Source organism: Scomber japonicus, chromosome 16, assembly GCF_027409825.1.
Source record: "Scomber japonicus isolate fScoJap1 chromosome 16, fScoJap1.pri, whole genome shotgun sequence".
Lineage (NCBI taxonomy): Eukaryota > Metazoa > Chordata > Actinopteri > Scombriformes > Scombridae > Scomber > Scomber japonicus.
The window spans coordinates 10,060,066-10,085,518 of record NC_070593.1 but is presented as its reverse complement, the minus strand read 5'-3'; the positions used below and the strand labels follow the sequence as shown (position 1 = coordinate 10,085,518).

Below are 25,453 nucleotides of genomic sequence, written 5' to 3'. Positions count from 1 at the left end.
TTCTTAACACCAAGCAGCAATATTCAGTGACATAATGGCTGGATGTTTTATGTCAGACAGATGCTGAGATGCACAGTAATTTCCATATGGCAGTGAGCTGCATACTATTAATGTACAAACATCCATTGGGTCATAATGCTCAACATGCTCATGTTCAACACAAAATTATAGCCTACGTCAAAATATTGTGTAGTGCCTGCTATGCACAATGGCATTAAAAACATTCTCAAAACCACTTTAATTTCATTTAAATTAAATACATTGTTGTGCACACACACATGCACACTGTCAGAGCCTTGAGACACAATACAAAATCCATTCAATGCAGCACAGATCCAACATTGAGCCTGCACACTTGGGCAGGAGTGCATACTGTAAGTACACACGATTGGCTTATAATGGTCATGTGACTGCAGACTGTAGTCCCCTGTGTTAGGCCACAGTAATTGAGGCTTCCATATGGTATAGATCAGATGTAGCCTTCACCACAGCATTCCTCCAGCATGGAGGCCGAACGCCTGTATCCACACAGAAACTGAGCTAATCAAACAATAATAGCTGGAAAACTAATCCATATTTTCTCTCTGCTTGTACATTGTCTCACTTATTAGACATCTTCCATGAAGGACTGTCTTCACTGAGAACAAAAGCTCAACGCTTATTTGTAAAGCAATTTATGTTTTTATTGGAATATTTTGGCAATATAATCTTACAATATACAAGGCGAATAGCTGTGTTCGGTAGACATTTAAGAGGAAGACATTGCATAGTCACAGTTAGTCTTTGTTGTGATACAAAACAAACCATTTTTATATGCTAAAATATATAATTATTCCAAAATCTGGCCCAAGTAGGTGGTCTAATAAGCTTAATGGTCCTAAACTTAACTGTGATGCTTCATGATTTTACTATATACCTCACAAAGTATGACCGTATCAGTGGATTTGTGGACTCAAGGAAATCCTGAAACAGAAAAATAACAAGGGGAATCATTAACCCTTACCGTATTTAAAGACTCCCATCAGACAAAACTAAATAAATGAATCCTAAATATCAGATCAAAACTGTTATCATGTTGCATTTATATGAAAATATAACCTATATAATACCATAACCTTAATTACCTAAGAAAACCCCCACCATAAAATATCCTATACATCAGTATACATAAGTCAAAAAAGAGAAACATTTAAAATGACATACTGTATAGAAATTTCAGGCAGATACCTCAACATGGTAGGATTTCATATGCACATGTGTGAAGTATTTCAGTGGTGAGGGATAAACCTAGGCTATGGGTTTAGAAACCATTTTCACATACATTAATTAAATTTAACTAAGCCTGTCATTTTGCCAGTAACCCCATGGGGTGCTCCCCTGGTGGTTCATGGACCTCATTTGACATCACTGAGCCAAGGGATTTGGGATCACAGAGTTAGCTTTAAGGATGAGGCAGGGATGCTTAATTTTCTGGAGTACCATGTTCCAGGTAAATGGCTTTTTTTCTGGTGTGTGTCTACATTTTACAAGGGTCTGTCTTATCCACTGTGGGAGACAATAGATAGCAGTTTTAAACCCTCATAGGTATTACCCAAATCTTCAAATATGTTAAGGTTTAAGCTCAAAATATCGGGATAGCTTTATTAGTTGAACCAAAGAATAATGAGACTTTTCTTAATGAAAATTGCTCAAGCGCTTAAACTCCTATATGAACAGGGGTACCCGCAGACCCCAGAGGTATGCTTTTTTTGGTCATATCTTACAGGTGCCTCATTATATATTCCAATTTTTCATGACTGTTTTCTAATCACTTCATTACATTACGTTTTCTGTTCTTGATTTAGTCAGTGCTTAAAAAATACCAACGTGTTGCACCTGGGGGACCCTCGTCAATAGCACCCGATTCCACTTATGCAGTTTTAATATATGAAACTATTTACTGAGTTCATGTTTGCCATGGATCCTAATACTATCAGGTATATTACATAACAAATGATGTGTAGAGAAGAAATAAGTTAACATTTTTGCTATGACGGTTGTTTCTTACAGTCATGGACAATCCCTCTCATGATCCTCTCCATGCTGAGCTGAGGCAGCTCAGGAGCACGTTCAGCCACAGACTCAACCAGCCATGTGCCTCAAAGTGCTTGGGGGGCTCTTTCATACCATCAGCCATAAGACTGTACAATGCCACAGCTCCCAGTACCTCCCACTCCCAACAAAAAGACTAATGCTGTCCTTACTATGTTAATCCCAGGAACATTGCACACGTCTATAATCTCAGGAAATTCTGGATTGCACATGTATATATTGCGGATTTATTTACACAGAGATTGTCTACTTATTTAATTTTTTATTTGATCAATTTCACCCTTACGCTGCTACTTTTTTCCCACTATATTGCTGTGTCAATTTTGAATTTTTCCCAAGGGGAATCAATAAAGATACACCTTTTCTTATCTTAAATTCTGCATTTGCAGTTTTAGTAGATGAAACTATTTATTGAGTTCATGTTTGCCATGGGTCCTATTACTATTACCTGTGATGTCAGGTATCAGGTTATTTTAAATGTATCTGTACTACTTGTACAAACAGAACATGGTAAACGTGGTTTTAAATGCAGCACACAAATGGAACAAGCTTCAGAAGATTTTAAAACTGGATTGTCTTATATCATTAGAACTTCTTAAAATGTTGAATTGGCATGTTGTCAATCATGTTTCTCTAAATGTGTCATATATATTTAACTTATATATTGTGTGTTGTGTGAATTGTGTATTTTTGCATTGTGTGAATTGTGTATTGATACATGTGTGAATTTCAAGTACAGGTCTCTCTTGAAAAAGAGATTCACAGAGACAACCCTTTTAAAATAAAGGATTAAATAAATAAATAAATATTAATTGTAACTAATGATGTTTAGAGAAGAAATAAGTCAACATTTTGCTATGATGGTTGTTTCTTACAATAGTTTAGTCCTTGTATGTTAAATAAGTTGATAGGATGAGGGTTAGGTTTTGTGAATGTTGTACAACTTTGTCCACTTTGTCTCATCCTAATGAACAGTTAAGATACAAAAACAGGTAATTAACTTCACAGGTAATGTTAACTAAGAAACAAAATTAACTTGAGAAGTTTAACCATTGTTTTTTTTTTGTTTTTTTGGACGAGGCAGTGACGTCACGTACATGTTACAGCAAAAAAAAAAAAAAAAGAAAAAAAAAAGTGGCGCAGCGACGTTTCTTCTCTTTAAAATGAGAGCAAGCTAAAGTTAACGAAACAAAGCGTAATTAAAGTGGTTATTTGTTACACTACTCGTGGCCACACACACACACAAAAGCTGCCGCCGCCAGATTTCGGGGTTATGGAAATACAAAAAAAAAGAAAAAGAAAAAAGGGTGTACTGTCTCTTTAAGGTCTCTCCGGCTAGTCTGTTTCGTATTGATCAATCCACCATTTTCCAACACACAGCGGCGGCAGTGCTAACACAGCTCCGGCAGCGAGAAGAGAGCCACCCCTCTACCTGGAGAGGAAGCCAGGGACCGGGGCAGTCATGGCAGCAAACATGTACCGGGTTGGAGGTAAGGTGAGGGGGGAAGAGGAGGAGGGGGGACAACATTGTAGAACCTTTCCGTGCGTGTTTTTTTGGTTAATTTTATGGCGGACTCGCCATTATTTCACCGCGGGTCTATTTTGTATTTACAGAGAAGCGTGGGTCCGTCTTTTTTCCTTCCCTTTCCTTTTTTTTATTTCCCCCCCTAAAGCTAAGAGCCTTGTGCTTCACAGATGATGATGATGGTGACCGTGTGAAGAGGAGGATGGTGGTGGTGATGATGAAGAGTAGTGGTTCGCTTACAGAGCTGCTGCTGTTTTTTCCCTCGTTTCTTTTGTGCTTGTTGTAACTTACGATGACCCCCCAAAACAACTACTTGTATAGACTGGTGCACCCTAAAGTAACACACATTGCGTTTTCTATATATTTAAGGCATCATGGCGAACATATAGTAAAAGTTTTTGCGTGTTATTCAACTACTGCCCGGGCTACCGTTTCATAATGAGAAGTAACATTATTATTAATGCTTTAACCTGCAGAAAGAGTTGAAGGAAAGCAGGCAGGACTGGATGCTTTTACAGAGAGATTGTGCAGAAAAACAAACAGATTAAAAAAAAACAACTTAAATGCTGCTTTTCTTTTTACTTGCAAGAACTTGGATAATAAAAACCTCATGCACGATTAAACTGCTTTTTTTTTCTTTTTTTTTTTTGAACCCCCCTCCACATCTTTAATCAGGGTTTCTTTTTTTGTACAGGCAACTCCAGTTAATACCTAATTAGTATTCCTGTTTTCCCCTCCCACTCATTTTCTGCTTGTGTTGCCCTCAATCACATCCATTAGTTTCTGTGTAAAAATAGTCACATTAAATTTACTGTAGATCTTTACCATAGTTGGAGGTAGCTTTTTTTTATTCCACTAAAGAAGGATTGTAGAATAATCCTCATGCATTAAGAATAGCATTTGTATTACAAAAGTTTGACTTAATGTGATATTGTAAAGTGTTACTGCTAGATCTGATTTCGCTGTGATGAAGTGTAAAAACATTGGACCACATATATGTGTGCCATGACACCTTTTTATAGGTGTAACTATCCAGCCACAAGTTTCCTGATAGGTTGTTTTCCTTGTAATGGTGGATTAGTCTTTTTCTGTGTGTGTGTGTGTGTGTATGTGTGTGTGTGTGTGTGTGTGTGTGTGTGTGTGTGTGTGTGTGGAAGTGAAAGAGGGAAAGAGAGTATTTTATTACATTTTTGAAGATGAATTGTTCTGACCTCGGTACCTGCATCAAAAATAGCTTGTAGGAAATGTCCAAGCCCTCTTATTTAGTCAAATGAAACAAGGCCTACCTGAATGAGAGCAGGATTATGTCCACAGCGGGGCAGAAAGTTAACACTTCACCAGCCAAATGTTATTGAATTTGGTAGGTTTTTGCACTCCTACGTTGAGATATATCTCGTTGGTAAAACATTGCTTACAAAGTAGTAAAAGTTGGTGATTCATGTGTTTTGCCCGTGGTCTATAGATGCTGTGTTTTTGTCTCTTTAATGTAGCACTCTGCATATTCAAGTGGAATTAAAATTTATCAAAATGAATTCACACTGACACTATAAAGTTGTTCTTTTTTATCGTAATAATAATAATAATAATAATTATAAGTTGCCATTTGTTGGTAAAATTGAAACATTACAACTAACTTAAACTATTTTGAAACTATTACTGAACAAATATACTATTAAATGTGTTTTCCACAATCATAATTACAATTTTTAGATTTTTAAAAAACAAACAAACTCAATTTAGGTCAAAAATAAGTTTCATAATTGACTGAAGCTTCTCCTGAGACCCAATTGAGCCTAACATCCGAACAAAGCAGAACCCTTCGAAAGATGGACGCTACTTAGCAAGACAATGCAGGATCATCTTGGAAAAGCAATGACTTCCCCTGTGAATGAGCCGTGGACAAAAGCTGGCTCCGTAGTCCTTGATGTCTTTGTTTTTACCGTGCAGGCCACAAGCCACTCTTCCGTCGCCTGCAGTGCTTCTTCCTAGTGCTTTCCCACTATGCAGGAAAGTGCTGGTGACTCAGTATAGGCTATGCCATAGTTCTTATAATCTTCATGGTGGAAAGGGAAAAAAAGCTATCCCAGAGTTTCTTTGCACTGACCACGGTGGTTTTAAAAGTCTAAACCCCATCGAGGCACCAAGACTTGCTGCAGACTTACTGCTTAGGCAAATATGACTCTTCTCATGTGACAATTAGGAGGTTGTTTTGAGCGCTCCACATACAATACTTACACTGAGGCTGCTTGAATGTGACAGATCATGTACAGAATGTGCTAAAGTGTCAAAGTGTTTCCTAACTTCAAAACTTCATCACTGCTCGTACTTCTTTTGGCTCCTGACTGGTGAGGATTTTCTCCATGCTGCTTATGATTCAATATCTACTCAAAGGTGTTGTAGTGTTTACTAATTTACCAACTGACTAACTTTTGACAGCGCCCACACTTTGTTTGGCTGGTGTTAATTTCCCACACTGGCAGTTGTCTCTCTCGCTGGTCTGGTGGGTGTACTCCCAGAGTGAAGCTCTCTTGCTCATCGCCGTCCTGCAGAGTTTAGGACAGTCACTTGGACAGAAGCACTTCAGCTATTAGATTTATTCAACAAAGTGTCCTCATCATCTCATTTTTAAGGGATCAAACTGCAGAAACAACATCACAATAAACAGTATTTGAGAGACGCTAGCTGCCTTGTGGCTTCTTTGTAGGACCACAATTATTTGGAGTTAAAGATCCGGTCGCCTAAACCGCCCCACAATAGTTGTTTGAGAGAGTTTTGTGGAAAACCTGCACACGTTGGGCTGATTACTCACATTTGAATAAGAAGACGCTGCAGCACAAGTGCAGGACAGATGCGTAATGGCTGTTAAGTTTCTTCTACTTTTTTATGAAATGGAAATCCCTCTCTGCTTAAACATCACCAAACGTAAGGACTTTGACAGAGAAGGATATTTAATTTATTGCTTCCAAGTTTTCTTGGTCCCGATCCCATTCTGAATCTTTTATTAATGGGTGCCTGCCAACACAGAGTCCGCTCTGATACTTATATTTACCTAAATGACACAGCTGCCCAGTGCACACTTGAGCTACAACCTAAAAATGAGATAAGATAAAACCAAATTAATCCTGAAGGGTTTTGATTGCCAAAGAGGTTCAGTATATGTAAAAAAATAATGATATACATATCAGCAGAAGATATGCAGTGTTGATTAAATATGTATCTGACACATTGACATAACGTGTAACCCGCTAAATTTGGCACACCGCATTTTTCATAAGCTACTTAATCCAAACTTTGATCAATACTAAAAAGTCCTGGTTTAAAAGTTTTAAGTTCATAAGCTTAAACTGTTAATATGGGTATAACCTAGAGAAGGCATATAACTCTGTTGGAGATGTTTAGTAGAACAAAAAACACTTATCAACTCACAATTGTACAGTGGTGTTGGACAGTTTTAACACTCACAAATTATTTTTAACTAGGCAACAGACATGTTTGATTTTGTCCCCAACTTACTGCTGAAATTAACGTCAGTTACCAAGAACTGACATGACCTGCCATTGCAAGCGTTTATCATTTTAACCGGTGAAAGCGCTGGTCAGCACCGCAAAGTTTAGTACCCTTTTACGTTTTTACTAATGGGAAAGAGAGAGAGGAGAGATAAATGATTAGGAAACAGATTTGTAAGCATTGGAGCTCAGTGAATCATTCCCTTTCTCCAGCTTGCATGTCAGAAGTCAGTCATTCGCACTGAAAACGCTCTAATAATCATTGCATATGAAGTGAAACGTTTGCACTATAGATAAAAAGACAGCAGCTTTACAACATGCATTTGATCGGGTTTATTTAAGCCGGTATTGATCCATTAAATGATGTCCTGTTCAGCCTTTGTACACTATTCAATTTCTAGCTTTATATTATATTATTTCATGTATCTACAGGTGAGAAAGGTGACAAAGACAAACTAAACGAAAGGCATTCATCTGTTGTCTAAAAGTAATATCTCCATGGGATAGATAGACGAATGGATGGATGGATAGATAGATAGATAGATAGATAGATAGATAGATAGATAGATAGTTACTTAGGCCTCACCCTGAACAGATGTGTGTCTCGATCATCCTTGTTAGAGCGAAAGTGAGTGATACACAAGTGTGAAAATGAGGTGTGAGACTGATTCAGAAGATGAAATTACCTGCCATTACCATAGAAACCTCCATCCATAATATGACAGCCTGAGCCTTTATTTTTTCCACAGTTGTTGCTCACGACGACAGACACACCTCCCTGTGTGTGTGTGTGTGTGTGTTTGTATGTGAGTAAGCATCAGTATAAGGTGTGGGAGGGGGTAGTATATGTGCATGGACAAGCGTGGGCGGATGTTCACGTTCTCCATTTCCTGCTTCTCCACCTCCCTGCGTAGCTCTACCCCAACCCTTTTCATTAGTAAACTGTATATAGACGCCACCTCTGTACTTACAAGGGCTGCATATGGAGCCTCAGTACTTTTTTTTTTTTCATCTCAAATGATGCATCAGCTAAAAAGTTGGCACCTTTTGTTAAACAAATGTAGCTCATTTGACCCTCAGTGTTATAGTTTCATTCCTTAACAGCTGTTTGTATTAAGGCTTCAAACACTGAGGCATTTGAGAAGTTGAATTTAAGTTCTTGTTTAGAAGAAATGTTTAGTCTCTGAAAAGCTATAACAACTCAGGTATACATACTATCTGTGAGCTGGTCTGACTTTGCTATTGATGCTAGAGTACCTGTCTCTCTATATGCCTGCTAAGCACTGGTTCACTCCCAGTAGACTTGAATTGGAGTACTGGTGGTAGAGGCTGTGTTGATTCTTTATCAGCTGGTCACCAAATGTTGGCAGATAGTGTGACGGATGTGGTTGCAGAGCTTCTTCATTAGGATATAGTCTTTAAGGTTTTACCCTTTTTGACTTGTGCTTGGCAATGCCATCTCCTGCCCTCTAAGACAGGGGGTTGCAATGCATTAGTCTATGAGCTGTGAACCATTACACCAAACTATTTCCTTTTTCGTGCTGGAGGTACGACGGCAGTATTCCAGAAAAAGCGAAATATATGAGAAAAGTAAGGGGAAAAAAAATGAAGAAATTTGTGTCCAGTAAGAAGTAATAACTTATTTTCTATTTAGTTAATCATGTGGTGTGGCCTGAGATTTACTTTAGGGGTTTCCTGCCACCTGGTTGGCAACCACTGCGTTAAGGTGTAGTAGAAAAAATCAGCTATGACAGGGTATTTAACATTTCAAACCATGTTCTGTCAGGCTGTGCGTAGCAATCATTCAGACCAAACTTAAAGGAGACGTATCATGCGTATTTCCAGGTCTGTGTGTTATATTCTGGAGCTCTACTGGAATATCTTTGCATGATTTACAGTTTCAAAAAAACTCCATACTTAAACTATAATCACCTCTCATGCAGCCCCTAGGTTCAGTCTTGGTGTCTAAGTCAGTCAGTCGCTTGAAAGCCCCCCCCCCCCCCCCCTCCGGATGAGTCCACTCTGTTGTGATTGGTTAGTTTTTGGGAAGCTGCGTGATTGCTGACTTCTGGCTGATCAGGAGTCGACGTTGACAAACTATGAAACAACCTAAAAGTAATTATATTTGACTACTTTTTCTCGCTTTTTACTCGAAATGTCCACTTCTCAAATGCATCCGTATATTTTTTTTAGCTGAAATTGATCAGACAACACATGGGAAAACCTTAGCAACAACCTTAGCAACCAAGGCTACTTAACAAACCGCCAGTAATTGGTAAGATAGAAAAAAACCTTGCAAACGTAGTGTTCAGAGCATGTTGAAGCCTGGCTTTTGATTTGCAGGGAGCATTTCTACATAACGTCAAGTTTTGGTAAAGGATGGCAATAAAAAGAAGATCTGAGAGGATATGGCTCTTTTATCACTTTCAGTTTAAACTTACCTTCCTAATACAACATTGATAGGCTAGGGAGAGAGGGGGACTTTCCGAGGCTGTCCCGACTATACTTTTTTCCCAGTGCACACAAAGATATGTGTTTTCACTGTCTGCCGTGGCACTTCTTTTATAAAGTTGGCACAGGTGACACCTACTGCTCTCTGTGCTGAATAAACAGTAAATGCTGCGTGCTCTCGACAGCCCAAATCATCCATAATTACATAATTAAAAAGTCAACACAGACAAGACTATGGCAACTATCTTTAATATAAATGGAATCTCTCTAACTGTTAGGATGCAAGTGCGTAATTGTGGATAGGAATCTCTGAGTGGAGTACAAGTGTGTACCAAGCTAATGAATGTTTTCCCACAAGTCCTCCCCCTTAATGTCAATAAATTTACCGTTTTCATTGTCTCTCATTTTAGATTTTTGCTTTTTTTTTTAACTCATTCGCCCACTTCCATCTCTATCATGCTCTGTACTTATCTGCCTGTCTGGTAGTCTAAAATCCCTCAGTCTGTCCATATATGTCTCTCTCTCTCTCTATTGCGCTCTCTGTCTCTCTCTCTCTCTCTCTCTCTCGCTCAGACCCCATCAGTTATCTCATGTTTTCCCTCTCTCATCGTTGCGTCTCCCTGACTTTTCTGTCTGTCTCTCTCTCTGGCCTGGTTTGAATCCACCCAGCAGACTTTCTCTTGGGGCTCGGTAACATGCCTTGATTGGCTCACGCAAAATTCGACTGCACCGTGACATCACAGGCGCCAGAGGATGCTGATTGGTTGACACTGGAAGCGGGGGATGGAGAGTGTGGAGAGGAGAGGAGAGGAGAGGAGGGAGGGTGGTGGTGGTGGTGGTGATGGTGGTGGTAGGGGGGTTTATTCGCGGGTTGAGGCGGCAGGAGGGCTGATGGGAAATGGAGAGACTGAGTGACACTGCTCGGTGCCTACAGGCCCTCTCTTCTGCCTCTCTTTTGCTCTCATTGCTCATGAGTTGCTCTTCACTAATCTTCACCTTCTCACGTGGAAGAAACTCCCCAAAGCCCACTCATGACCGTCACTTCTAACTCCACCGTTTTCCCCGTGTTTTCACTTTTTTTCTTGCCGGAGGGGACATGGCTTTTAAAGTTCAACTTAACAGCAATTCCAGTGTCAGTGACGTAAGTTCCCAGGCCAGGAAAAGAAGGGGAGACGGCGAGCTGTCCTAATAATCCCACCTTCACAGTGACCCTAAATGTACTGGGAGACATGAGCAGTCACCAACCAAAAAAAGTGTCTTACTGTGTCATGACGCATTTTGGCTCCTGATCAATGGTTCCCTCAGAGCTGGCGAATGTTGAAGGCCGTAGTTAAACGTCAACATTTTTCTCCCCGTGGTTTGACTTGAGACCTATCCCTGTTTCTTTTTTTTTTTTTTTTTCTTAGGGTGTAAAAACTTTTTGATCAGGGCCAATTTGAACATTGACAGTTTTATGTACCATTTATACCTATATACAGAGAACTTTCTTTCTTTTAGCAGTCAAGCTTAAACCTTTCTAGTAACAGTACATACATTCACATCAGTACTGAAACGATCATTCGATTAGCAGAAAATATAGTTAATAGATTGATTATTTGTCACTTATCAGACATGTGCTGGTTTCAGCTTCTCAAACATAAAGATTTTGTTTATGTGTTGGAAATCCGGACTGATTGATGTACAAAACAAGCTGTTTGAAGATCACCTTCAGTTAATAATTCAAAGATTTATTGATGATTGCAATAATCATTAGTTCCAGCTCGTTAGTTGTAGGATAGGGCAGCAACTAATGAGTCCTTTTCATGATATGTAGAAAAATCACAGTTTCCTATATGGTAACACTTGGGAACAGATCAACAGTCAATTTATTATGATTTTAACACAAAGAAAAGCATCAAATCTTTACATTTGCAAAGCTGGAACCATCAAATGTTTGGCTTTTTTTTTCTCTTTTTCTTTTTCTTTCTTTTTTTAAAAATTGTCGCTGTTAATTTTCTGGTGATCTAGGAATTGATTAAGCATCTTATTGATTCAGCTCTAATGAAGTTTGTTGCTTAAGGGCTCTGCCATAGTTATTCATCACTGGGACAGAGTCTCACTCACTTTTGTTTTTTCGCAGCCAGTCTGGTGATCACAGCTAGTCAAAAAGCCAAGTTTTACTTTTAAAACCTATGACCTCCCCTCTGTGGTTGAAAACGTCAGATATCTTGTCTTCATTTTTCTGTCTCAGCACTGCTCAATTTCAAGTTGGCCTGTTTGATATTCAGCAGTGGGACGAAGATATCACAGAGTCAGTAGAGTCTAGTAACAAGCTGTTACAGGGTAAAGTGTAGCGAGGCACAATGTGACCACCTCTCCATCTCCTTCCTGTAGTGAATATGTGTCTGTTATTGCCAGATGAAGCTGTCATAGAAATTACACTCTACATGCTTTTCTGAACTACTGCTGCTGCTGCTACTGCTTCTGTGAACCCACAAGAAAAAAGAGTTGAAGTGCTCTCACATCTTTACACAGCTAGTCATTCAGTGATGTTCAGTGCATACAAATTATTTGGTCATTATTTCATTAAATCACATTTTATACTGTACCTACTTTTTCTTCAGCATGCCAGCTTTTAGCTACTTCAACCAGAGACGTCTTTCAGTTTTCTTTTGAAGAGCCTCAGAAAAGGGGTGTGAACCAGTTGTTTTCAGTTGTGTGTGTGTGTGTGTCTGTGTGTCTGTGTGTGTGTGTGGGTGGAGAGAGGAATACCAATAGGGATAGCGGACCAAAAGGTTTTCCAGCAGAGAAGTCAAAGGCGGGCGGCCCTTCCTAGACGCAGCAAGTGTTGCGGCTGCTTTGCATTATGTTCTGTTGAAGATCGGTGTGGGTGGAGAAATTGGTATCTTCTCTTTTTGTCTGAGAATAGATACCGAGATTTCTCTTTTGTGTGACTGTTGAACTTGAGAGCAAAATGTTGAGGTTAGCAGCCAGATGTGTGCACATGTGAAATGTTTTCTCATTTAGCTATCAAACTCTTTTGTTGCTGCACTTACCGATAAATGTATCTCAGGGCTCAAGGTGTCTTCATGTTGCTTGTTTTTGTCCTACATTGAACAACCTGCACTGTAGCTAGTTATAGTAGAGTTAGACACAGTCCAAATCTGGCTTAATCAAGTTAAGACAAAAGTCAAAATGTGCTCAATACCAAGATAAAAGAAACATGCAATATTCAGTTAATCAGTTAATTGACTAATTAATAAGAGCACTACTACTTATTCCAGCATGCTACATTATCTGTATTGTGCTGCTACAAATAAAACAGCAACAAAAACCCAGGATACATTACAGATAATTGTTACAGTGTTTTGTAGGTGGATTTTTCCTTCAGCAGTGGCAGTAATGGTAATGTAGGATAGATTTGGATGTTGGAGCAGATGCTGGGTGTGCGAGCATGATGGGTGCATGCCTAAACCAGTTAGTGTTGGACGCAGGAGATGTGGGGGAAAAAAGCAAAGAGTCAGTGTGTATCGCGGTTCTGCTGGTAGAATTTCAGACGATCTCTGGCCTAGTCGGTCAAGAAGACGGAGGCCTGTGGGGAGCGTGGGGGGATGGGAGAGGAGGAGGAGGAGGAGGATGAGGAGGGGGGGAGGAGGGGGGGGGTTGATGGGAGGATAGCTCCAGCTCCAGGCAGCCTACCAAGTGTGGGGTATAATCTGACAGCACTCAGCCAAGACACATGCAGGGCTAAGACCAGGCACCCTACCAAGACTGGGGCCTGTGGGGACATCCTGGTGAGAGCTAAGCCTCCAATGGGCCTGGAGCGGTGCCAAGAGCCACACATACACGCACGCACACACATATATACACACACTTGAATGCATAGTAAAGTCATACACGTGTGTTAAAGACTGCAGAGCTTCTCACACACACACACATGCACGCAAACGGCAACAACAGCACACATGAGATGGGATTGAAAGGAGCCGTAAGACAAAGAAAGCATGAAGGCTGAAGTCTGAATGGAGGGTTTAGTGTGTGTCTGTGTGTGTGTGTGTGTGTTTATTGGTGCGTCACTGTCTCATTCAGTCAGACCTCCCAACTACAACTGGATCTCCTATGTATGAAATTATCCTAATCGAGTTAAACCAACATTCGGTGGATGCCTATGTTTCACTTTCCTGTTGACTAATTAAGCTGTCATATTGTGGTCCAACTGGAAATCACCCTGAATATTTGGATGACCTTGCACAATACTGACTGACACTTCTCTTGATGTTTTTCTTTTTTTTTCCCTCTCCATTTTCCACTCCTCCTTTCTCTTTCTCTTCCCTCTTCTCCCTCTCGCTGTTCCTCTTGCAGATTATGTTTATTTTGAGAACTCGTCCAGTAACCCACTGCTGATCAGGAGGATAGAGGAGCTGAATAAGGTGAGTGAGTGTATGTGTGTGTGTGTGTGTGTGTGTGTGTGTGTGTGTGACTGTCAGAGGTTGGAGTTTGTTCCCTCTAATCCAGCACAGATCTGACCCCATCACGTCATGCACAACATGAACATCATGCTCATTATTGTATTAAACCATAAAGAAATGAAAATGCAGCTTGTGGTGTGAAGCACATCTTTACTTTCTCTAGAATTTCTCTACTAGTCAAAGCTTTTTTTTTTTTTTGTCCTTTCTGGGTGGTCATAAACTTCTAGCTGTGTTCTTTTGTAATAATAAAAATGAATTTAACAGTCCAGTACCACCCCAGATTGCTAAATTAAAACTCTCACTTCCTATTAGTGTGGAAGGGAAAATAATGATATACTATATAATTTTCTTTTTAGGGCTACAACAGCCCTTAACAAGTAGGCTGCTGATTATACTCTCGATTAATCAATTAGTTGTTTGGTCTATTAAGGACAGTAATTATGCTTATCACAGTTTCCCAGAGCTCAAGGTGACTTCTTTTATGTTGTTAGGTTGTTAGATAGGTCATAGTTTAAACTGTAAAAATCAGAGAAAAGCAGTAAATCCACAACCTAACATTCGTGCTTGAAAAACAATTATTCGGTTAACAATTAATTTTCAGTCGACTGACTAATCGATAAGTTGACCAATTTCTTCAACTCTAGTTCTTATTTTCTAGTCCAGATGAGGATCCCTACATGTTTCACTTTACAAGGTGTTACAATAAAACAACACACTCACAAAATATGTTCATGGAAATGTCTGTAAATAAATTCAGAATAGATATGAAATGATGAGTCAGTTATTCAATGAGTTGATCAACAGAAACTTATCGGCTAACTTTTTTAGTTGTTAATTAGTTGTCAGTAGGCCAAAAAGAACCAAACATTTCATCATTGTGTGTTTAAGCTCCTGGAAATGTCACAATTTGCAGATTTTCTTCATCATTCTTCATAAATGGCAGTAAATTGGAAATCATTGTGTTTTTAGGCTGTTGCTCTGATCAAATAAACTGAACATGTCCATTTGTTTTAATGAAACACTTTTTTTTTTTTTTTTTTTTTACTATTTTGTAATATTTTAATGACCAAATAATTAATTAATAAAATATTCAGCAGATTAATTAATAATGAAATTAATGTTCAGTTTCAGCTCTAGTCCAAAGGATTTTTAATTTATGGTTATTACATGAAAATTGATTATTTTTCTGGCACGCTGTCATAATTATTCACACTGTCAATATAATCTTTTTTAAAAAAAAAACTTAATTATTTAACAGCTTTTTTGTATCTTATACCAACATTTTGTGAGATAAAGGCCAGCCAGCAACTGTCAAGATGCCAAAAACATCATAGAAATAGTTTTTATTGTGGAAAATAAAATTACAGTATTCCATTTTAAAAACAGGGAATGTGAAGTTTAAATGATGTGAATCTGAACTGCACTGAAAGCAGTAAAGACAGTATTGTATTAACATGTCACAAGTATGCGGATAATGTTGCTCTGGAAGGTGTCTGATAAATCCCAGCCTGCCATCTTGTACATTGTTGTCACAGAAGCAGAAAAAGAGTCTGGTCTCTGGACTACTTACAGGTGCCCGTCTGTCCCCCGTCCCCCGTCCCAGGTCTGTGCTGGATGATACAGAGGCTGTTTAATGTGATTGACACAGAGCTCAGAGTGAGCTTTCTACTCTGCTTGTCACTGTCAGTTTTTCTGCTCCTCTCCTCTCCTTTGGGTTTCTCATCCATGAGGTCTGAGGTGCAGGTCTAGAAAGTATTGAGCAGAGTGAGGAGAGGAAAAGAAATATTTCAACAATTTCTACTTTTACAAAACTTTAAAAACAAAATGTCTTAAGTTTAGAACACTTGGTTTGCTTATCTAGTGCCACATATGTTTTTCAAATATTAAAATGCAAATAAATATGTTTCATCATCATGGTTTGATCACTGATCACACATCATACGAAAGAAAATGTTTGAAGAGCCGAGACAAAGCCGAGACAAATAGTCAATTCTGTGCTGTATTGTCTGATACAGCACTCTAAAAGACATTTAGTGACACCATTTTGGGCATTTTTCATAATTTTTCTCCCTTTTTATAGACCAAATGATGAATTGTTGAAAATATAAGAGATTCGTACAAATAGATGTGACATGAACTTAGTCTAAACTCACCTAGGTGTAATGCTTTTCCAAAGTTCATTAAGTTTGCAGCTTGTTTGATGCCTAAAAGCCTCTAAACCTCACTCTCATGCATTACTATGAATTTGTACTGAAAATGCTAAACAGAGTCATTCTCTTAGTTGTGTTTTTACATCTTGAGAATAGCTGCGGTTGCATCTGTGCTTGCAAATGTCCGTGTGTCATGCAACAACAGAGCATGACACATATTGCATAATTTGAAGAAAAAAAGAAAAAGAAATTGGGAACAAGATCAGCGTGAATGTTGTCAGCATTTCATGAAAACAACCTGCATTTTGTTTAAAAAAAAAAAAAAGAGTTTGAGCTCAGAAGCAATCATACATGGGGAAATGATCTTTTCTTGTTTATTGCACCTTTTTTTTCAAAAGAGGAAATGTGAAGCAATTAGATTTTAATTATTTCATGATTGGCAAATTATAAATGTTTGCAGTAATAAAAGCGTTTTAAAGTCTGCTTATTCTGCATTTCTCTATCTCCTTCCTACATTATATCCCACTGTAAGGATTCATGAGAGTTCCTAATCCAATATGCCCGGACCATAATAGGATACAAATGTGATCGTCAATAATATGAAACACTTCAAAGAATGTCAGTTTATCAATATAGCAATTTATACGCAGGCAAAATGTTTATGCCATTTTCTTTTATGTGGATAGAGCCCCCCCCCCCCAAAAAAAAAAAACAGGAAAAGGTAAAATCATTACTAAATAAGCTTTTTTTTTTTACTCACTAGTTATTCTATCCTGAGTCATAGTTTCCCTTCTCAGGTGGTATCAGATAAAACATTATTTCAACATACCAGTGTAACATTATGTGGAAAAACTGCATCATAATGCCTTATCGGTCTCTTTCACCACCACTGCAGATATTAATGTAGTTTTAATTTCACTGTGTCTTCCTTCATCCTGTCTGGAAATAATGTAACGCATCAAAATCCTGCAGCTCCCAACACTGCCACACTGTCCTGGTCACTGCATCACTTAGTGGAGAATCGTTGTAGTCTCACACTGCATTTTCAGCCAAAGTTAAGAATTAGCCTCATTTATAGGTTTTTCATTCGTGTGTGTGTGTGTGTGCGTTTGTGTGCATGCATGTGTGGGTGCTCTTGTGTGCGGCACCACTTGTTGCCGTGGTAACGCCGATTGTCTCTGGTTTGCAGACAGCCAATGGGAACGTGGAGGCCAAAGTGGTGTGTTTTTACCGGCGCAGGGACATCTCCAGCACACTCATCGCCCTGGCAGACAAACATGCAAGTGAGTGACCACAACCCAGCCGGCGAGCATCAGGCATCAAAAACAACGCCAAGCCGGGATTTAAAGCGGTTCTTTTTTTTTGGCAACGCCTCCTCCAGTTATTTTTCCAGTTGTAGTGCCTTCAAATCCAATCAGACGCGATTCCTAGAAATGGGAAATACCACTCTTATTTGTTTTTTTTGGCATGAGTGTGAGGCTTGTTTGTACACTAGATTTTATTAAGGGATGAATCAAAATTGAATTGAGGTTGTGCGCTGTTACCGAGCTGAGAGAAATGGTCCAGACTGCAGCCCCCACCCCTCCCCACCCTACTCTGATAGACCTGACTGCAGACAGCATTCGATCTGCTGAGTGTATCAATATGACGACACCTGTGTGTGTGGTTTTTTTTGTGTGTGTGTGTGTGTGTGTGTGTGTGTGTCTGTGTCTATGGGTGTTGTAGCATGTACTCGAATGTGCTGCTGTTCTCCAGAGCTTGGAGCAAATTTTGCAGCAGCGGGATCAGACTTTGAATGGGCTCCACCTTTTTAAGCAGGCTTGTGTGGGGAAAAAAAAATAGGCAGTCAAACAACGATAAGCAGTTTAAAATGGTGATGGGAAAGAAAGAAAATGGGAAATTGCAGGTAACTAAAGTGTGCCACTTAAAAGGCCAGAGCCATTCTTGACTGTCCGGGTCACCTCCCCAGTGGTCAGTTGGAAATGATGCCTTCAGGCCACTGCTCCAGAGAGCTTGAATTCAAAGACTGAAGATGCAGGATTTATTCCCACTGCAGGATATTTGCTTATTCTGGAACATGACTTGATGTCGCCTCTTAGAACATGCGAAAACTATCTATTTTGAAATAATTAACAACCATTCAGCACTAAAAAGTCACTCATGTCTTTATTTGAGGCATTGTGTGGTGACTGGATTGCACTGTAAACCATGTGCAAGCCAACGTTACAGTACAGGATGAATTCATTTGAATTGCGGATATATAAGGAATACGTTTCTCAGTTGAAAGATGAGTTGTTTGTAGGCAGCATTCGGTCACAGTTATCTACACCCTGCTCCATCTCCTGTAAAGCCAAGGTGGGGAATTCACCCACTACCCACGTGCTGGTGGGGATTTTAGTCATCCTCACCAGTTATCTTGAAATGCAAACAAAAGGAAGCAAAGATTAGAGAATCCTTTTTAGAATGTTTCGATGATTTCCACCCTTCAAAGCATCTCAAATAACGAACCATGAATGATGCTTGGGCTAAATGTCTTTTATGAAAGGCGGAGAGTGATTTCACACCATCTACAGATTTTTCCTTTTTTGCTTTAAGGAAAGACTTGGTTCAAGTTGTATATTTTTGCAGTCTAGAGGCCATATTTGTATATTTAGAAACCGATTCTACTGTTATTTTGTTGAATATTTAGTCAAACATGACATGATCCTTATTAATCTTGTGCTCAGCGTGAAATAATATATGTAGTGGGCTAATCTATGATGTTCTATTGTGACTTTTCTGAGTGTTAAATGAGCAAAGGTGGAAAAAAAATAGCCAAGGCTGTTGTGTGAAAACATATTAACATGGGAACACAGTGGAGCAGCTGAGTGGACTGTATCTGTCTCACATCTGGACTAAGAAAAGCCTACAGTCTCTCTTTCTCTCTCTCTCTCTCTGTCCGTGTGTGTTGTGTTGCTGCATGAGCAATGTGACAGCAGCACAGGGAAACACAGGTTAAGGTCATGTGAGCTTATTGGGAGCATTCAGGGAGGAGTCCAGCTCTGTGTGGCCTCTTGTTCGTGCACATGGTTGCAGGAAGTCCACCCCAACTTTAAAATGCACGTGAAATAAATGCACAAAACTTAAAAGCAAGCAGGGTAATACAGTCAAGTACATTTCAGCACATTTTCATTTGTACCTCGATTCAATTCAGCACATTTCAACAATGCAATTCAAAGTGCTTTACATAAAACATGAAATGCATCAAGACAGGACATAAAAGCAACACATGTCAAAACAAAAAGACATTTAAATACAGTTAAAAGTGTTGAATTGGTAATAAAATTAAACTTAAGATTTATTGCCATTGCCAAAGCAATATAGATAACTAACACTGACAGATGATTAAAAATGAATATACAGTATGCATATAAGGCTTCTTTTTTTTCTTTTCTTTTTTTTTTAAACTCCCGACCACTTCACCAGTAGTGCTGTCAGACTAACAGTAGAACCACTGCCATCCTGTAGCACAGCCGACCACTAGACTTTGACTGGGTGTGGCAGCCTCAGTGTTGGCTCTTGGGGTGTGAAACAGTACGTGTGCGTGTTCAAGAGCTACCAAGTGTCCTGTTTAAATGAGCACACATGTGTTTGTAAGGCTGCATGAGCTTGTGTGTGTATAACGTGTGTGTATTTTTGAGTCTTGACCGCAGTGTCCACAGAGGAGGCCTGGGGGTGTATCCGTGGCAGAAGGGGATTGTTTGTTCTGTTGGACCACACAGCATCAGTTTTGAGTGTGTGTGTGAGTGTGTGTGTTTGTGTGTGTGTGTGTGTGTGTGTGTGTGTGTGTGTGTGTGTGTGTCCCTTTAAGGAAGTCTGTGATTATTTTTGAGCTGTGTGTGTGCGTGTATGTGTGTGTTCATATGTATGCTGCTTTATCTGCGCAGTACACTTTTGCAGGATGTTTAGTTATTCTGCTGAAGACTCTGGTAGTGTGAATGCTAATAGGATGATGAAGCAGTATGACTTCTCTCTAGGCACAGTTTCCAAACTTAAAACTGAAACAGACATTTGGGTATTTTAAATTGTTTTGGTGTGTGTTTGTGTTGTTGCACGTTGAATATTGAGTAAACATGAATATTTAACTTATAATCAAAGTTAATTAACCAAAACCTCTGTTTTGTTGCTTTTGTGGTTAAACAAATGCACATACTCAGCATCATCTCATAGTACTGGGACACTGATAGATGTGGCAGGGCTTTTTTTTTTTTTTCATGGAGAAATGTTTGTATAGGCTGTTCCTATATGGGCCTCTTTGGTTTTGGCTGAGCTCTGCCAGCTGCAGTTTGGTAAGGGGCTTCCAGACATTTGCAATATGTAAAAAATGCATGGCAGTAATGGCTGCGCACCGCATGGGTGTGGGCTATATCCTGTCTGCGTTTCTGTAGCTGCAGCCTCACTGTATGTGCCTCTCTCTGAGCTTGTGTGTGTGTGTGTGTGTGTGTGTGTGTTCTTATACATGCATGATGGACTTGGGAGTTTTTAGCTCTGGGCCCTGTCACAGTAATTGCTAAAGGGGTCGGTTTAATTCAGTTTCTTTATGGATCAGTGGAGAATGGCAGTCGAGTGTGTGTGCGTGTGTGTGTGTGTGTGTGTGTGTGTGTGTGTGTGTGTGTGTGTGTTTGAGCCCATGTGTCCTAATGTGTGTCTGCTGTGAGTCATTGATCAAATATTTTGCTTGCAGAGATTTCTTGAGCGCTCCCTCAATGGGGCCTCCAGCTCCAGCATTAGCCCCTCCCCTGTGACCGAAGCAGCCTCCTGAGTGGTCAGCTTCTGTGGCGGACTTGGCATTTTACCTCCGTGGCCCCTCCCTTTTAACATTTGAATTTGCCGTGACTCAAACCTTTTTCTATTTTTGAAGCTGTGGCTCTTTGCTCCCATGAACAATGGACAACAATGTTGCCAGTGAACTGATTCACTAAAGTAGGACCAGTTTGGCTGAAGTCAAACTGGTCCTGGGCTAAGTGCAGTATATTATAACAGTTGGTCTCTTAAAGCTGGTGCCTCCAACGCATTTTGGGCATTTTGGGTCACATCCCTTTTTTATGGGTGCTTTACTCAAAGTACTTTACCCCTCTGTTAGAGAACACATTAGCACAGGAGTCTGTATGTGAAACCCCCTCACCCTGACAGTAGTAGTGTCATGTTGTACCACTTCAGTTGCAAAACCACTCTGCATTTGACAAAATATGTTTATAAATGGGACGTGGTACTACAATGATCGGATACATTTCTCTGCAGAGCTTTATGAACTGCGGCCTTATCAATAGTACCGATTACACAGTGAAAGCAGCATCATCCATGTGCTTGTCATTGAGAACAAGGAGATTTCACAGGTGCAAATGTAGTTAAAAAATGTTAATCTTTCAATATTATAAATTATAAACATGTAAAGAATCTGGCATGGAAGAAAGGAGAAGATTGGTCTAAAAATACCTTCCTCTGCTGTTTATGTTTACATGTCGTGCAGCAGTAAACCTTTTCAGACTTGTTTATCCTTCTTATAGTAAACTGAACTGCTGCTGTTTTTCATGAGTGGCCACCTTTCACCAGATTTACACGCAGTCAAGAAAAAGCAGGTTACTAATTTTTGCATGTGCTGCAACAACCTAATTACTCGTGTTTACATGTACTTGGCCCCTAATCAGATTTCTCCCTTACTCCCTTTACCACATTGTTGAAACAAAGCTAGCACTGTCACGGAGTATGTACAGTAGTGATATAGAAAAGCGTGAATGATATGAATGGCTGAAATCCTTACCACAATTACAGACATTGAGTTTCTTCCTCGCTGGTTCCATTTATTAAATATGATCTCCGCTGATGAGAGAAAACAGTTGTTATCGTGTGTCTCTGGAAGGAGCTTTGTCACGTCTGAGAAAATATTCAAGTGTAACTCAGGTGTAGAGAGTGTAACGCCAGCTTTCTGCAAAATAATTGCAAATTGGCAACATGGATTTTGAAAAACGTAGGTGTTTATCAGGCAGGGAGGGTTAGACAAGAAGATACACTTCAGCTGCACCATGTGATGTGTTTTTTTTGGGGGGGGTTTGTAAGTCCCCATACGTGACAGAATTGCAACAGTAAATCGCTTGAGTTCACTTAAGCTCATGTAAACACACTGATTTACATATGTGAGTCTAATAATCCACCTGATTGGAGGAAAGGTCTTTTGCATTTAAACTACATCTGCTCTCTACATCTTGTGCTCACATAAACATGTTTAGTTTGTACATAATTTGAATATTTGTAGGATAGGTGAAATAAAAACTATAGCTGCTGTCATTTACAGGCATTTCGGTTACTGAGAGGATCTCATGTTGACAATGATTTCATTGTTTTGTGGTTGTGAAGACGCTTAAATTCATTCTGATTTTAATTATAATTATTTATTTTATCTTTAAGAGACAAAGATTCAATCAGTAACATAGCCCAAATACTGTGCAGACATGTTCACTTCATACAAGGGGCTTTACATGTTGTACTAGTCACTTAATACTTTTCTTATGGAGTTGAAAATCTTCAGCTTAAATGTTTTGATAACTAAACGGCATACTGCGTGATTCTGCAGTTCCAACTTTACAAGAAAACCCGCACGTAAAACATCTTGAAAACTAGACTTGAAGTCCCATTGTCACCATAGTCACCATAATACATCATGATCAGCACTACATTGTCCTATTGCATTGTTTGCTTTCCCCTGACTGAGCTGGTCTTGTCCTTACTCCTGTCTGGAATGTGCTGTGAACGAAGAAAAATGTTCAACTGTGCATTTGTGTAAAGGTTGCGTGACTTTAAAATTGAAATTCTTCCTTGAGATGATGCCGGGACACAATCGCCTCTTTTGATATAGATGGAAGAGCTGGGCAGGACTGACCAAATCTTCATCATAGTATTGATAATGTGGTGATTACTGGTGTTTTTGTGCAGTTAATCTAACACAGAGTTAAATAATTAAGCCACTAAGAAGAAAAAAATGTTAAAGGATAAGACAGTCTGGTAGGTTTGTAAATGTGCTTCCTTTCATTGTAATACAGATTTTAAGGCTAGGTTAAGACAATATTTAAGGTATGTCATAATATTATGATAACAAAATTCTCAGATCAAGTGTCTAGTCTCCCATTGTATTGATTTTCTATCAGGAATAGTGAACCAGTGATTTTTGAGTGGACGCATGTAGCTGTCTGCTTCTGTCCGCATCCCTGCCACCACCACATTAACACGCACTATATCATCGAGGTGAAGTCAGTTTGTTAAGGTAATAACGGTCTGCCATGCTCTCCTCACCTCCTATTCTCGCCCTCTAGCCTGCTCTCTTTCCTCTCCTTTCCCTCCCTTCCCTGTCTCTCAGCCCGGTAAGGCGACCCATTCATCAATAATTGATAATTGGCTGGGACAGGTGAGATGGAGAGGCAATTTGTCGAGAGTATGGTGTGGGTGCCCTGCCAGGAGATTGGCTCGGAGATGGAGAGGAGGGGGACTGAGGTTGGGGAGTTGAGTTGCTACTCAAGGACGCATAGCCATGGAGCAGCCAAGTTCCTCCATTTTTTGGACAGAGGCTTGAAATTGAATTTCTCCAACAAAGACATCATAGCAGATTGTACACTAAGTCATACATCTTTCTTATATCTTTGCTCTCTTTGATCTCATAAGTTCTTTTCTTGAAGTGAAAACTATATCCCATCTAGAGCTGCAACGATTACTTTATCTAATTTAATAATATATTAATTGTCATGAGTAACAAAAATGCTAAAACTGTGAATATTTTCGGGTTTCTTTAGTCCTCCGTGAGTGTAACTTAATGTCTTTGGTTGTTGACTGTTGGTCTGGACAAAAAAAGAAAAACTAATTAGTTTGAATTGTGGGCTTGGTGGAATGGTGATGAACATTTTTCATAGTTTACAGACATGTCAGCTTAAAGGATGGGTAAAATGGGGAAAACACACGACTTTAAAGTAGTGGTTGTGCAGACATATATGGGTGTAAACAAAAAATAAATCAACCAAAATCCAACCAAACCAAGAAACTTAGAGAGGAGAGAGAGAAAGACTGACTGCTTAGACACTTACTTAATATATTTATATGCAGTATGTGAGCAGTCACACTAACCCAGTTGTCAGCCGTCACTCCAAATGAGCTACCCCCCAGATCCCAGCAACCAAACCAAACAGGAAATTGGTTTTGATGCCCAGGGGCCATTACACATCCCTCCTTAAGAGTGAGGTCCCACCTCAGACCCTGGAACAAAATAAATATTAGATACAAGAAAATTCATTAATATTAGACAATTTTCTAATCCATTATGATCTACAAACATCAAATGAGATCAGCTCATATTTACATCAGCAACCTTTAGTACCTCCCAGTACCTATTCCCCCCTCTCAAAACTTTTAAGCGTACATCAAAACTGGGATAGTAATATAAAATGATGATAGGCAAGTCCACCAAAGCACATTTTATGTTGCACCCAGATGTTCTGCATTACTATCACGAGCTGTCTGAATTACTCATGTCCTAAATTTTGAAGGCAGTAAAATTTGCACAATAAGATCACCACTTAATGCCTCTCCATGAGGAGCCCACACCCTAAGCAAGGGGTCATCCTGGAGGAAATACCCCAGCCTAACTTCTCCCACCTGAGAAGAAGGCAAAATCAGGTCATACATGTCCTTCAGAGACCGGTCCTCTCTTTGTTCTTTCAACAGCTCTCAATGAGAAACAGACAGATCAGTTGGCACTGACAATGCAATTTTTTTTTTTTTTTTTTTTTTGCATCACGAAACTTTTCCGAAACCGCATCATTATCAGCCAGAGCAACTCATTGCATGAGTCACAGCAAAGACTGTAGGCACATCTTGCTCTGATTCAGTGACCCCTTGCGGTTCTGGAGCAAAGACTGTAGAAACCGCCTGATCTGGTTCGGAGACCTCTGGAGGTTCTAAGGATGAAGTCTGTTTGTATTAAAACATTAAGTATTTGTACCCTGTCTGGTCACACACGGCTACCTGCCAGGTCATTTCTTAAAATGTCAAATCCTTCAACTCGCTGTTTCAGACAAAAACCGACCTCCGCGTCTCCCCTTACCAAATCACAGGACAATCCTTTTATGCATGGGCACAACAATGGTTTGCACCTCCACCATCTCCCTGTGTCTAAACCTGAAGAAAAGGGCGAGATTGCCTTCTCCACCAAAGGTATTCAGAGCTCCTGGGTCCCACAAAATTCTGACAGGAACTTGCTAG

At 39.6% G+C, this 25,453-nt stretch overlaps 1 protein-coding gene across 5 annotated transcripts in view; it reads left to right on the top strand.

Annotated features, from left to right (window-relative positions):
• Positions 1 to 3,480: 3,480 nt before the first annotated feature.
• The window catches only part of mta1 (metastasis associated 1), a 40,913-nt gene continuing 18,940 nt past the window's right edge, over positions 3,481 to 25,453 (top strand). For all 5 annotated transcript variants that reach the window (XM_053336147.1, XM_053336146.1, XM_053336143.1 and 2 more), the window contains exons 1-3: positions 3,481 to 3,581; positions 13,915 to 13,982; positions 17,361 to 17,454. In XM_053336147.1, coding sequence (XP_053192122.1) covers positions 3,554 to 3,581; positions 13,915 to 13,982; positions 17,361 to 17,454 — 190 coding nt within the window. In that variant the 5' untranslated portion in view covers positions 3,481 to 3,553. The remainder of the gene's footprint in view (positions 3,582 to 13,914; positions 13,983 to 17,360; positions 17,455 to 25,453) is intronic.